At 37.4% G+C, this 13,737-nt stretch overlaps 1 protein-coding gene across 5 annotated transcripts in view; it reads right to left on the bottom strand.

The window, feature by feature from the left end:
- ntrk3b (neurotrophic tyrosine kinase, receptor, type 3b) overlaps window positions 1–10,692 on the bottom strand; it is a 180,625-nt gene extending 169,933 nt beyond the window's left edge. For all 5 annotated transcript variants that reach the window (XM_062441058.1, XM_062441110.1, XM_062441082.1 and 2 more), the window contains exon 1: window positions 10,451–10,692. In XM_062441058.1, coding sequence (XP_062297042.1) covers window positions 10,451–10,692 — 242 coding nt within the window. The remainder of the gene's footprint in view (window positions 1–10,450) is intronic.
- Window positions 10,693–13,737: the final 3,045 nt, after the last annotated feature.

The raw sequence follows: 13,737 nt of genomic DNA, 5'->3' as shown, positions 1-13,737 counted from the left end.
TAGCTAGTATGGTTGTGTGCTATGTCCACTTGATTGAGATGCAAGATAACTGAATAGGTGGTGTCCTAGGACCTAGGACCGTGTGAGACTGATAGTTGGTTTAGTTCCTCCAGTAAACACAACTGCTTCACCTTTCAGCAGCACCTCTGCACCAATTGTAGATCTTTGAATATTTTGAAAACATAAAATGTCCTCAAAATCAGTCAACATGCCATCTTGAATTCCGAAGTAGCGTTTGATGTGCAAAATGAACCTGTGAAAACACCAGTCGGTGAGGGATAATACTATTTTGTAACCACGGTTATTGTTTGACACAGCATGATGTTAATTATTAACTTTGCTTATCTAACGCAGGATCCTGGTGTCTAGTTACATAGCTCGGTGACTTTGTTTGCTCGGCTAAAACATTTGTAATTTTTATTCTCACGTGTTATGTAGCTGTGACAGAAGGTTTTGGGAGATGTTGCAGTAATGAGCAGTGGTGTCTCTGAGGTCCTCTCATACCTAACCTTGGTTGCATTTGTTTTGTATCACAGTTATTAATGATTGCCATATGACTTTGCCATATTCTCCAGCATAGCAGTGTGTATATGACATTGCACAGTTATATAAAATAAGAGTTACTCTTAAAAATATCTCAAGACTATAACAGACATCTTCATTTTTCTATGAGCCTGTATGTGATCATTGGTTCCAGATACAACTTTTGCCATCAGGGCTCGCAAACTTTGGACTCTACTAATGTGAAGTGTGTGTGTTTGTGTGTGTGTGTGTGTGTGTGTGTGTGCATGTGCATGTGTTTCTACACATATATTTTACATTTTACATACTGTTTTTACAGGATTCATGTTGTTTTTATTTGTTTTTAATTGATTTTATCGCCCAATTTGATCTCTGTAATCTATTATTTTATTGGTTCTGCCTTGGCACTGTTCTGTTCTTTGTAGTTATTCTCGCTGTCTCTACTCTTATATAATCTGTTCTCTGTTTGCCTTGTGAAGCACTTTGTAACGTGTTTGAAAAGTGCCATATAAATAAAGACTATCATTACTACTAATACTACTGTTACAACTACTACTATTATTATTATTATCAGTATTATTATTATTATTATTATTATTATTATTATTATTATTATTATTGTAGTTTAAGTTGCTTAAGATGCTGTGTTCAATATGAGACTGAACATGATGAGAAGTCTAATCTTCAGTGGTGCTGCTTGAAGCCTTAGTTGTACTGGTTCAGGTTTGCTTCAGCCAGAAAATAATCTGCTGGAGAATGTTTTTAACGATCAATATACAGCTCGGCATGTGCAATGAATCACTTATGTTATTTTGTGCAGACACCAAAGTTGGTATTGAAGTACAGCAAACTCTGCAGCTCCATCACGTATGAATAAGTAATGTTACAAATAAATATTATAAAATATTTGTTTATGCAGGGGCTATGGGAGCCATTAAACTGGAGATCATAGCTACAGCATCAGTGAAGGATACTTGGCTGTTGTCCTCACAGCATCAGAGCTTCTCACTGTGGGTGTTTCACTCCCTCATCCTCCACTTTGCACTTTAACACGCTGACTTCTCCTTCCTTGAGATGTACAGCAGGTAACTATGTTGTGATCTTTTTAAGAATTAGTGCCACTAACAAAGAAACCCTGCTGTAATTGACATGTGGTGGACGAAATATTAGAAACACCTCTCTATAAAGCATTACTATTCAGCAGCAACACAAACTACAGCCTCCACAATGACCGTAAAGCTGGGACTTAAAATGTTTTAATAAAACTCGACTTTACAGCCTGCATCATCTGCTGCTTCTCCTGGCAGCAATGCATGACAACCAAACTGGTTGCTGAGAGGTAACTAGCACCAGTGAACATGAGGTACAGTATGTTCTGCAGTTTCTTACATAAGGTTCTGCAAAGGTTCCCAGATAGTCGACCAGCCCATCAAAGGGAAGCCATCATAATTACAGTTTGAGTCAGTCATTTCATATACATTACTATTAAAGTCAGTGCATGTCTTAAATATTATAGCACTGAATGTGATCACCATATTTCCATCTCCCATAGCATATGCATCAGCCCTGATGGCGTCTCTGAGGGAGGACAACTCCACCTCACCAAAGATTCTATGAGACAGCAGTGCTTTCCTTTCCTCCACTGCACCAGGGGCCCTTTACTAAATCGTGCCAGAAGATCACGAAACACGAGACAGTTGACTTGTAACTTGCACAGCCTTGATGGTTTAAAGCAGGCCTTTAGTGTGAAAACCTGCACAAATGTTACAAGAAGTTACATTTTCAGTTTCAGACCGACTCAATTGTTTTGTGGTTTATTTATATTTGAAGCCTGGTAATAGATTTATATGAAATTTGGAGGAAAAAATTGGATCATGAATGACTGAGCGATGGGGTATTTCCAAACATTTTCACTATTTACTCATGATTATTAAATAAAGAATCCTGTCTCATAATTGTCTATCTCTGTGTATCTTTGATGTAGAGCCAGATGCAGATTGAAACATTTTCAAATAGCTAATTAAGCTTTGTGCAGCATTGGCAGTATCCACTCTGTGCTTTCTAGTTGTTTTAAAAGGGTAAATTGACTATATATATATATATATATATATATATATATATATATATATATATATATATATATATATATATATATATATATATATATATATATATATATAAACTGAGAGTCATCATGTTTTATGTATGTTTTAACTGATCCTAGTCAAAAACATATAGTATATTTCACTGTGTTTTACTGGTTAGTGGTTTCCTGCTGCTGTTCACTCTATGTGTTAAAACACTTTTTGGTCAGTTTTATTGTGATACTAACTTCCAAGTTAGTGTTTTGAATTTTGATGGTGGGATTAAACCTTGGTTTGAATTTGTACAACATAATGTGCTTTATTTTACTCAATGCAGTTGTCACCTAAATGAGGCCATTGAAACCATTTGTAATGCCTTCTGTCATCCTTTTAAAAATGTATAACTAATGTATATCTCTCCTTATCTGCCTCTCTATATCCCTCCTGCGGTAATGATAGAGCACCGTTAAACTTAGTATGGCTCCTTTGGTTTAGACAATATATAACATTTTAAAATATCAGAGCACAAGAAGAATTTTCAAGTTATCAAGCACTCCCCAAAAAGTCACTTAATTAAATAGTAGTCATCAAAAATGCACTTCCTTTTGCCTCTGTCCTGCAGCAACATAGGCACCTCAGCAATGGAGCAAGTGGAGCAACTGCACCCCCATTCAAGCAACTGACATTTTTCACATGCTCTCATGTCACATGTTCAAACTGACACGCCACAAATTCATAACTGAAAACGTTGCAGCATGAAAAGAGGACACTGACAGCACACAGACAGACAGACAGACAGAGCAGCACAGTGTAACAGCAAGTTATTCAAACAGTCCCTCTGGTTTACAATAATATGCTTTTACAGTTTAGGTTAATTCAAGAGGTTCGGTAATGTAGAAAAGCAGAAAATGGTAATTATCTGTCTTTTGAAGTTCGCTCCCCCATTTAAACATAACAAGGCACCCATGGCTGTACACATGGACTTTCTGAAATATTGTCATTAATTTAGTATCTGATTTAGCAAGTTGGGATACTGTCTGATCTAACCTGTTGCCTTTAACCAAATCATTCTTTGCAACTTCTAAAAGCTAGAAAATAAAGCTGGCTGTCAAACCTCAACACTTGTTTTGGTACAGACTAATTCTGTCTGTATTAAACTATTGTGTGCATGGAAAAACTGTCAAGTGCTGAAAATTGGCAGAACATTTCTGGCCACATTCCAAATGCTGTTGCTTATTATGTGTTTTATGAGACAGGTCCTAATTGAAATCTACATTTTGCCCAGTTTTAGACAGTTTTACATAAGTAAATGTATTGTTCAGCTGCTTGTATTTAGGCTTTTACCATTAGGAAAGTTACATTTTTTGTTAAATGGGTAAGAGGACGTTGGGATATAATGTATTTTGAGTTGATATTTCTCAAAGCAATGTATCAAGGTATTGTTTTCTTATCATCTTAGCATAACTCAGATATTGTGTATGTGTAATATCAAACCAATTCAAACAATACCCAGCCTTATTTAAAAAATCAATAGACAGACTTGTTTCCAACAATAAGAGCGCAGCAGTAATGTAGGAAGAAAATAACCAAGTGTGATTTTTGCTTCATATCTGCTTAGATACAAAGCAGATAACCAACACTGATGTCAGGCAGGTGTAAAGCTCTGAGCTATATTCTTCATGATCAGCTAACAGAGGGTAAGTGAGGTTTAGGTATAATTTACTTGCGCTTTCAAATGATACAAACATGCTGAAAACAGCAGATCACACGCAGGAACCCCAACAGGCTTGTAAAAACATCTCACCCTTAAAGGAAGAAAAAAAAAAGAAATAAAGAAAATGGCAATGACAAAAGAGAAATATCAAGGTGACAAAGAAAAATAAATCAAGATGACTAAACAGATACAGGTGAGCCAGGCATCAGAAACACAGACATCAAAACTTCACACAGCAGAGAAAAGAACAAAGACAAAGAAATGGATAAAGAACAGGGAGGGAGGTGATGGTGAAATAAATAAATATACCCGCAGAGAGGAGGGGGGAAGTGTTTCAAGTGAGAATGAATGTGTGTAAATGCGTGTGGATGGAAGGAATACACCACTCTGTACATCCATCTGACATCCCAGATTATATGGGCTGGAACAAACTCTTCTGACTGTGTTCAAGATGACTGAGCCTGGAAAAACCCTGGAAGGTATCTGTTATTTTCCACAAACATAGTCATCAAATCATTATTCTTAAAAATCTGTCTGCAAGTGTGTTATTGCAAAAATAAACCAGATTACACTATAAAAATGATGAAAATGTGTTTGGATTGTCTCTTTTGTTAGAGCACTGTCTCCTCTAATCAGCAATTTATTTGATGAATGTTTCTTAAAACAGGATCCTAAGGCTGTGCAATAAACATATAATACAGCACATTCAGCAAAAAAAAGATCCTTGATGCAATTAAATTGCATGCATTTTTTAGGTCTATCTTTTGTCTTCATTTGAGTACATATTCCATTCAGGCGTTATAGAAGCTCATGTCAATCTCTGCCTATGAAAGTCCAGACAGAGTTGGGGCAGTTGTACAACGTCTGTAAACTCTTAGAAGGGTATTTCAGATCAGATTTTGCTTGAGAGGAGTTTGAAAGACATGGGTGTCATGAGGGCTCTTAACCTACAAAAAGAGTGATTTCATTTCAAGAGCAAAAAAGTGCCACAGTGAACAGTCTACTGTCAGCACTTGATCACATCATTTGTGAGACATAAATAGACTATCGAACTAACAGCAATGACCAATCAGGAGAAAATAGGGAAAAATAGGTAGGCTATGTCACATTGGCTAACACAACCTGCATGGAAACCAGGATTCATACATAGATAATGCATATATGAGTATTTATACACCGTCCCCACCTGGTACATAAATAAAAACCCTAAACACAGTCACTATATCTGTCCACCTTTTACACAGCAGACATTTTGACTTGTCACTGCAGTTACATCACAGGTGTTATTAATAACATGAACAATGGCTCTGTTCCATTTAGATTTCCCAGTAAGCAAAGCCAGCGAGCCAGCATGCACAATATGATGGCCCTGAAACCTGCACACGTAAACAGAATGCAGGCGTGAGTCATGTTATTAATTATACTCCTGTTTTTCCTCGGTATGACGTTAAAATTGTTTGCGGTGAAAAATGTCTATTCCCATTCAGAAGCCTTATGCAAGGACTACAGTATAAAGCAGAGATTTGGAGTTTGAGGTTGCTATTGGCCACAGTCACACAGTGTGTGGGCTGCACAGTTTTAAGAGGTAGAGAAAACAGTGAATTTATGTAATGCAGTAATGCTCAGTGTCTGAACCTGGTGGACATTTTCAGCCCACACAAGTCACCTAAGCAGACCTTGGAAACATTCCTGTATGAAACAGGTTTCTTTGGCAGCATCAGCAAGCTGGCAGGTTTCAAATAAAATGTGTAGTTCAAGTTGTCCATGGATCGATACTTTCAAGTGGAGCTGCTGTTTTAAAATTTGACCAAGAAAAGAGAGGAAAACAAACTTCTCTAACAACATTTTAAGGAAGGAAAGTAGCTTGTATAGGCACAAAATGTTCAGGTCATTTTTGAGTGTAATGAAAGGTGAAATATACAATGACAAAAGAAAGGATGCATGGATGTGAGGGATTTCATTTTCTTTTGTTCCTTTTCACCCTATCCTATTAGATCATAGCCTCCATTCTATGATTATATTTAATGGCATAGTACAATAGAAATTGTGTTCAGATACCATGGTCAGCACTCCTTTATTAAAAAAGTGTCTGATTCAGCATTACTGAAATAAAACCAGGAACGTTATGCTGTTTCTGACATTGTGAAGGATATACACAAGAAAATACTGTAAACAACACATTTTTCATGGTAAATGTGATATTATGATGTATTTTAAAGGATGGCTTAAGTCCTTGGACTTTTATATACTGGATGATCAAGATTTTAAAGATATTAAACGATAAACATCAAGCCGTATTTGGCAAAGTAGATAAACAGTGAACCATTTTGAAGTGTGGAGCTCTGAGTTTGTTTGTGGATAAACAGATGGCAGTTTTACAAGTTCATATAAATCTCTTTGATCGAAGGAACGTTTGACATTAAAGATGATCATAATTCTGATACTTTGGGAAGAGGCTTCTCTTTTCAAAGGCAAAAAGAAGACTCCTAATTTTTACATTCACAGGCACAGAGTAGCGTCTCCTAATGACTGCAACAGCAAAGATAAACACCACACATAACTAGAATATCAAAACAATTTACTGAGAAAGAAGTGTTATTGTAAGTCACTTATGAACTGTGTCAAGAAATGTAGGAATTTTGTTGTTGTTTACTTCAAGATCAGACTTCAAGACATTTGTGGAGACACACAAAAGAAGAGTATTCTATATGTCTTAAAACATATTTGGTCTGGTTGGGATCTTTAAATATAACTGACAGACTATAAATACAGTATGATTATGTGGGCATGATATTCAGTACCTTAAAGCACCAATAATGTCAATATAAGCACTAACAGTACATGAATAAGTGCAGCTTTCCTGGGGACATATGACTCTTGTAAACTTGTGCTTAAACTGATTTCATGTCAGATGTACAGAGTGTGGATATACAGTAAGTGGAACAGACATTATGAAATGCAACATACATTTATTCTGTGAATGTGTACAAGGGACGTTGTAACTCTCTGGAAATGCTTAGCACAGATTCTACCAAATTCTTGGCTGATGGCTAGTCTGGTGTTTGCAACTCCCTAAAGATTTCTTTTTTAATCTTGTGCGCACAAGATTTAAAAAAAAAAAAAAAAAAAAATCATCTTTCTGCACTACTGGAGCTCAGTAGTTTCCAATTTTTTGTTAATAAAAAAAACTGACTACAGACAAGTCTCAAGTCAAAACAAAATAACATTATTTTACCATTTTATTGCTATATTGCCATAGGAAATAAAGCCAAGTTACAGATTGACTATTACTATCAACATCAAAGATGTACCACAATTTGATTTAATAGTTCAAAGTTTTGCACCAGTTTCAGACAATGAATCCATGCTACTGAATACATATACATAAGGTTTGAATGGATGGTTGTACTTAAGAGTAATGAAGATGAGGATAGAGGTGATTTTTTTGTAAATACATATTGAGGGCATTGAGCTATTTACAACACAGTGATGACAGTACAGATTGTTCTGACACTTCACTCTCTCCTTACAAACCAGGCTCTCAAAGGTCCAAAAAAAAAAAAAAGGAAAAGAAAATGAGGCCAAACGTCACCACCAGAGGTGGAGACGCTGATTGGATTCTGCAAACAAACCTGCACCTGTAGTCAGAGCTGCACTTACACAAACCTGTCAAATGCTTCAGCTGCTCTTAGAAAACCGTTTTTTCTTCAAGTATCACAGCAAGGCCTTATCTTATCCACTTCAAACAGTGATGCCTCTTGCGATGAATCTCTAATGTGAGAGAACTGGAAAACTATTATCTGGACTTGGCAGATTTCTTTGGCTGGCCAATCCTCCCACAGTTCCTGCTAGGAGCCCTCGCTCTAGTTTGCTGTCTCCACCAATTGTCCCCATCTCATTCTGTTTCCCTCGTGATGAATGAAATAGACTTGTTGTTAGTAAAAATGCTCGCATCTGACGCCTTACTGAGGGGACCAAGGACGATTTGTACTGTGTGTATCTTCAATCATGAACTGCTCTACATCTCTATGGATACAGGTACAGAACAACTATTATTTATCAGACTTGTTCGTTTATACATTTGAAAAAGCAATTTACAAAATATATAATTAGAGAGTCTCTGTTGTATTGAGGCATTTTTGTAAATATTGCTTATTATGTGCCACAGTACAGCTTTTAATCTACATAATTGCTATATTGAGAACTGAAAATGTGTAGTCAATCAGATTGTAGGTAAATAATTGATCATCTCTGTGTGGTTTGAATGAATGAAACAGTATCAACTGTGTCAGCTGATGTGACATTGGGAGGTTTCGTCTCTGATAGGCTGTCATTGAGCTGCTGGTGGTGCTGGGTGGAGGTCGCTGTCCATGCTGAGCAGCAAGAAAACAACCAGCCTGCTGGCGAGGGGCCATGAAATGCACAATTAGTCCCGGGTCAATTACATTAGGATTTTGTCAAAGGCAAAAAGGCAATCAACACACGACTGTACGCTTCTTACAAACACACTATTTTGGCGAGTTTAAATAAACATCCAAGAGGTAGAAAATATACATATGAATCTCAGTGGATCAGAGGAGAGATAAATGTACATGTGGATGGAACATGTTGCACAGAGGAAATCTTTATCCTACAGTCATCATGTGGTCACACTAATCGCTAATAGTGTGCTGTGACCTGTGACCCTTCATCTCCTTACCGACCTTTGCTTTTAATGTTGTTTGCTTTAAACTGGAGCTCATTCTGTGCCTGACTGGACTGAGAAGTCTCTCTCATAAAACAGTCACGTAAATGACTCCAGTGTTGTAAGGAGCGCTTGGCTCTCAGTGTATAAAGGGTACCAGGCTACCCTCTAGTGGCACGGGAAAGCGATGAACCGTATCACCAAATAAGTTGTTGTCTCCCTCGAATGGATAAAGGGTAAACGGGATACCAAAAGCTGATGGGAGGAAAAGTCCTTTGTGGCGTAAGGCGGCAGCGGAAGCCGTGCAGGGAATTCCAGCGCTTCATGGGAGATGTTTACTTTATATGCAAATCCGCCTCATCGAGACCACTGGTCTTATTTTAAGGCCCGAGCTTTGCTTTTTCTGACTTTTCAAGAAAGAGACCTTTGATGTTGTTGGCAGGAAGGATCGATGCCAGAGAGAGAGAGAGAGAGAGAGAGAGAGAGAGAGAGAGAGAGAGAGAGAGAGAGAGAGAGAGAGAGAGAGAGAGAGAGAGAGAGAGAGAGAGAGAGAGAGAGAGAGAGAGAGAGGATGCAGAATGAAAATGTACTTCTGGGGGTGTGTGGGTGTGTGGGTGAGGAGGAGGGGGTTGGAGAGCCTGCCGTCATCACAGCTCCTCTGTTTTAAGCAAGCCCTTTATGCTATAAAAACCCAAGCATCCTGCTATACACGTCCATTTCTGTAGGGATAAAAAAAAAGAGGAAAGCCACAAGTGACGTTTTTTTTTAACATCAACCCCCCCACCCCCCACCCCTCTCTCGCTTTAACACCACGCAATGCATCATCTGGACATAATAAAGTTTGTCGGGTCGCATCGGTCTCAAAGGATGCGGGGCTGAGGTGTATCTGGTTGACCTTACTGCACCATTTCTTTCTGTTTCATTTAGCACAATCTGTCCAAACAGTTGGAGACGGGAATCAAGTGAATGGGTGATTTGAGGTTCTCCGCAACATCCTTCTGTCATTTTGGCCATGTAAGGCCTGCGGTGCCGCTGCGGAGGAGCAACTTTATGGGGACACACGCACACACACACGCACACGCACGCACGCACCAACTAGAAGGAAAAAATAATAAGAAGAAGAATCCCACATTTCAAGATCAAGTTGTTGGTCTCGACGTTTGGCAGCTTTTGCAAAGGGGTTCGCCTTATTGTGCAGGGGATGAACATGAGAGAGGATAAGCGCATTTACCATCCCATAACACATCTAATAAAAGAAGGTGTTATCATACAGGGCCACTTAACACACTGATAGAAGTGCAAAAAGTGAAAAGATTTTTATTTTTTTTATTTTTTATTAACCAACAAGTCAGATCAGTGCCATGAAAGCAACAGCCGCTGCCTCACTGAGGATGTGATCAATTACTTATGAAGGAAAAACGCACGGAATAATCCGCATCTACTTACATAGAGGTGATGTTTTTGAATAACTCTGCTATGTCAACACTGGTCCCATTGCTCCCAGTATCTTGCAGGGCGAGTAGAGGGAAAAATCGGCCGTTGTCGGACTTATTGCAATAGATCTCTATTTGAGAGCAGCTGCAGGTCGGCGGGCAGTCCAGCATGGAGCTCAGATAGTCCTGGAAAACACTCATCAGTAACAAAACCCTCCACCAGCAAATCCGGATCGAATAAAACCATAGATCCATGTCTCCGGGTAAAAAGGGGGATAGAAGAGGTCCCGGTGTCCTCTGGGTTAGAATAGAACAGGAGAGGAGAGGAGGAGTATAGGAGGAAGGAAGGAAGGAAGGAAGGAGGAGGAGGACGGTGGTGCGTCTGTACAGAGGATGCTCTATGTGAGCGTTTCTGCCGTGGATGGATGCAGTAGTGTCCTTGCGCGTCAGAGATTGGGTGGAAAAGAGAGGTGAGGGGGGGAAAAAAGAAAGGGAAAAGACGTAACAAAAAGGAAAAACGGAAATCAAAAATGAGAACGTGAAGTGATGCGAGGCTCCGCTCGTCTTTTCAGCCTAAGATGCATGGTGTTCCCCCGGAATGCCGTGCTGCTGCTGCTGCTACTGCTGCTGCTGATGTCGTCGTCTCTCTCCAAGCAGGACCAGGACGACTGGCTGGAGAGCAGAGAGACACAAAATGAGAAGTTGGAGCATCAAGTCCCTCCTACCGGCTACTGTCATACTGACACCTGCGGAAACTGCATGCAATCAACAGCGATTACAACTCTACTCATGTATACAGTCTGCTGGCTGCTGTGCTGCACGATCCGACAAAAGATTCAAATGCAAACATAATTAAAGAAAGAAAGGGAAAAAAGAATATTAAAGTTAAGTGATTAAAACCGAGAGCAAACTAGTAATAGCCTACTATAATATAATAATATACCTGAAGATAAATACAGTATAGTAATAAAAAAAAATTCACTAGGTAAATGAAAATGTTGAATTCATTGTAGTCAATAACCTGCATTCCATATGACAGTATATTGTATGGTTGGAGCACTAATTAAATGCAGTGTAAATATTAATGTTGTTGTTTTTAATTGCTGATTTAATATATTTTTGTTTCACAGAATTTTTCTTTATACTGAATCAGAGCTGGAACCAGTGGTGGAAAATGGGAGAACATTATTTAACATGAATACAGGCCATTCATAAGGATGCTCACCCAACTATTTGTACATTTGACTGTGTATTGATAACTGTTAGAGTTGGAATCCGTGGTGTAAAAGTATCGATCCAACCCTTTTAGAGTCCCCCTATACTTCAAAATGTGTTTTGCTTTTTGTCACGTCAGCTGGATGTTTGAGCTTCAGTATGCAGAATGATGTATGTACAGTATATTTTCACATTCACCTGCTTAAAGTGGAAGATTTCTCTGCGCTCAGCTGACATTTGAGTGAAAGGTGTGTACCTAGGAACAACTAGTTTTGAAGCCAATCGTGGTTCAATATTCAAAGTAGACTATTATGTCATTTGTCTGAAAGGGATCTTTAAAATACTCCTTTACAAAGTAAAAGTTTGTCAAAATCAAGTAAAACTACATTAGTATTATCAGCAAAATATACTTAAAGTATCAAAAGTAAAAATACTGGTTCTGTTATATTAATGTTATATTATCACATGTAGCATTATTATTATTAATGTTTATACTATACACGCATCAACTATATATATATATATATATATTTATAGCATTTCTACTGATGTAGCTGGTCAAGTAGAAGCTTTATCAACTTCATAGAATCTTTACCAATGTATTGTATTTCATAAAGTCATTGATGTTATTTAAAAATCATAATCTGTAAAATATAGCTGTCTGATAAATGTAGTGGAGTAAAAATTGCAAAATTTCCCTCTGGAATGAATGAAAGAACAAGTACTTCAAAATTGCAAGTACAGTACTGAAAAAATTAACTCAGTTACAGTATGTTCCACCACTGAGTGGCTGTAAAATGTAAACTCATTGGTGAAGATGTTGTAAGAACACCTCTGAAATGATCTGCAATAATTGTGCATGTTGACATCTCAGCTTAATTAATTAGTAACTGGATTTAAACAGATGCAGCATTATTCTGTAAGGTTCGGACAATGATGGAAATTGAGTTTCATTGGGAGGCTCTAGGAAAATGATTTAATGTCATTATGAAGACAGATGGAGGCTACCTGGCATCAGATTAAATTGATGTTGTTTCTATATTGGTTATCTGAAAGACCCAGCAAGCACCTGTAGTTATGTGTTTATATTTTAATACAGTATGTTTAACACATATTATTTTAATTTGAACAACCCTGTCTCCATTAAATTAATGTATAACATTCACATCAATGTGCAGGTGCTAAACAGCACTGTGCATAACTGTTGCTGGTAACCTTTCATACACTTTGTTCACTGCTGTTTGCATTTCACAGTTTACAGTGTTAATGCATTTAAAAACCTCTCCCTGTTGTCTTCTTATTTGCTGTGAGTAACTTAGTTATAATGACCATTTTCCTGTACTGAAACTAGGCCATTATGCAAATTCCTGCAGTATGCGCTTATTCAATTTTTAATAGAAATCAAGCTAATAACACCTGAATGCCAGTAAAATATGAAACACTTGAGTAGATGGCAGTCAGTGGAGTGAATATATGAGCCAATGCTATAATGTTGTTAAGATACGACTAGTTGGATTCTCACTCAATTTAAATATTCTTTTCCATGTCCCATTATGAGCCACTGCTTAATATCAGCTACTTTATGAGGCATCTGGATTCACAAGATGATAAGAAGAATAAGAATAAGAAATTAAATCAATCTAGTTAAGAAAAACATTAAGAAACTTATTTCAGAGTTAAACAATTGAACAATGTGTATATTCAGTTATATACATCAATATCCAATGAAATACATCTATTTTTAAAACTGCATTTAAACTTAAATAATCAAATAATTGTGCTGGTTACAAATGTTTCAATTTTGTAGGGGCTATTTTCATTTATTTTCTATATATTTCACATGATTTTCAAGTAGTCATTTTTTCGATTATTTCACACATTGTTTTAAAATATATTTCCTATTTATTACTATTAAGAACATTTACTTAAAAAGAATTATGAATGAATTTATTAAAATAATTTTGTCACATGTAATATTCTGTAAAGTTCAGTTTTACATAGATTCTTTTGGCAGCTCTCTAATAGTAAGAACCACCTGCCACAGTCCTCTGGGCCTAATCTGAGCTGAAGTTTCAGTTTTTAAAA

The sequence above is a fragment of the Scomber scombrus genome, chromosome 1 (genome assembly GCF_963691925.1).
Source record: "Scomber scombrus chromosome 1, fScoSco1.1, whole genome shotgun sequence".
NCBI lineage: Eukaryota > Metazoa > Chordata > Actinopteri > Scombriformes > Scombridae > Scomber > Scomber scombrus.
This window is presented reverse-complemented; position numbering and strand designations above follow the sequence as displayed.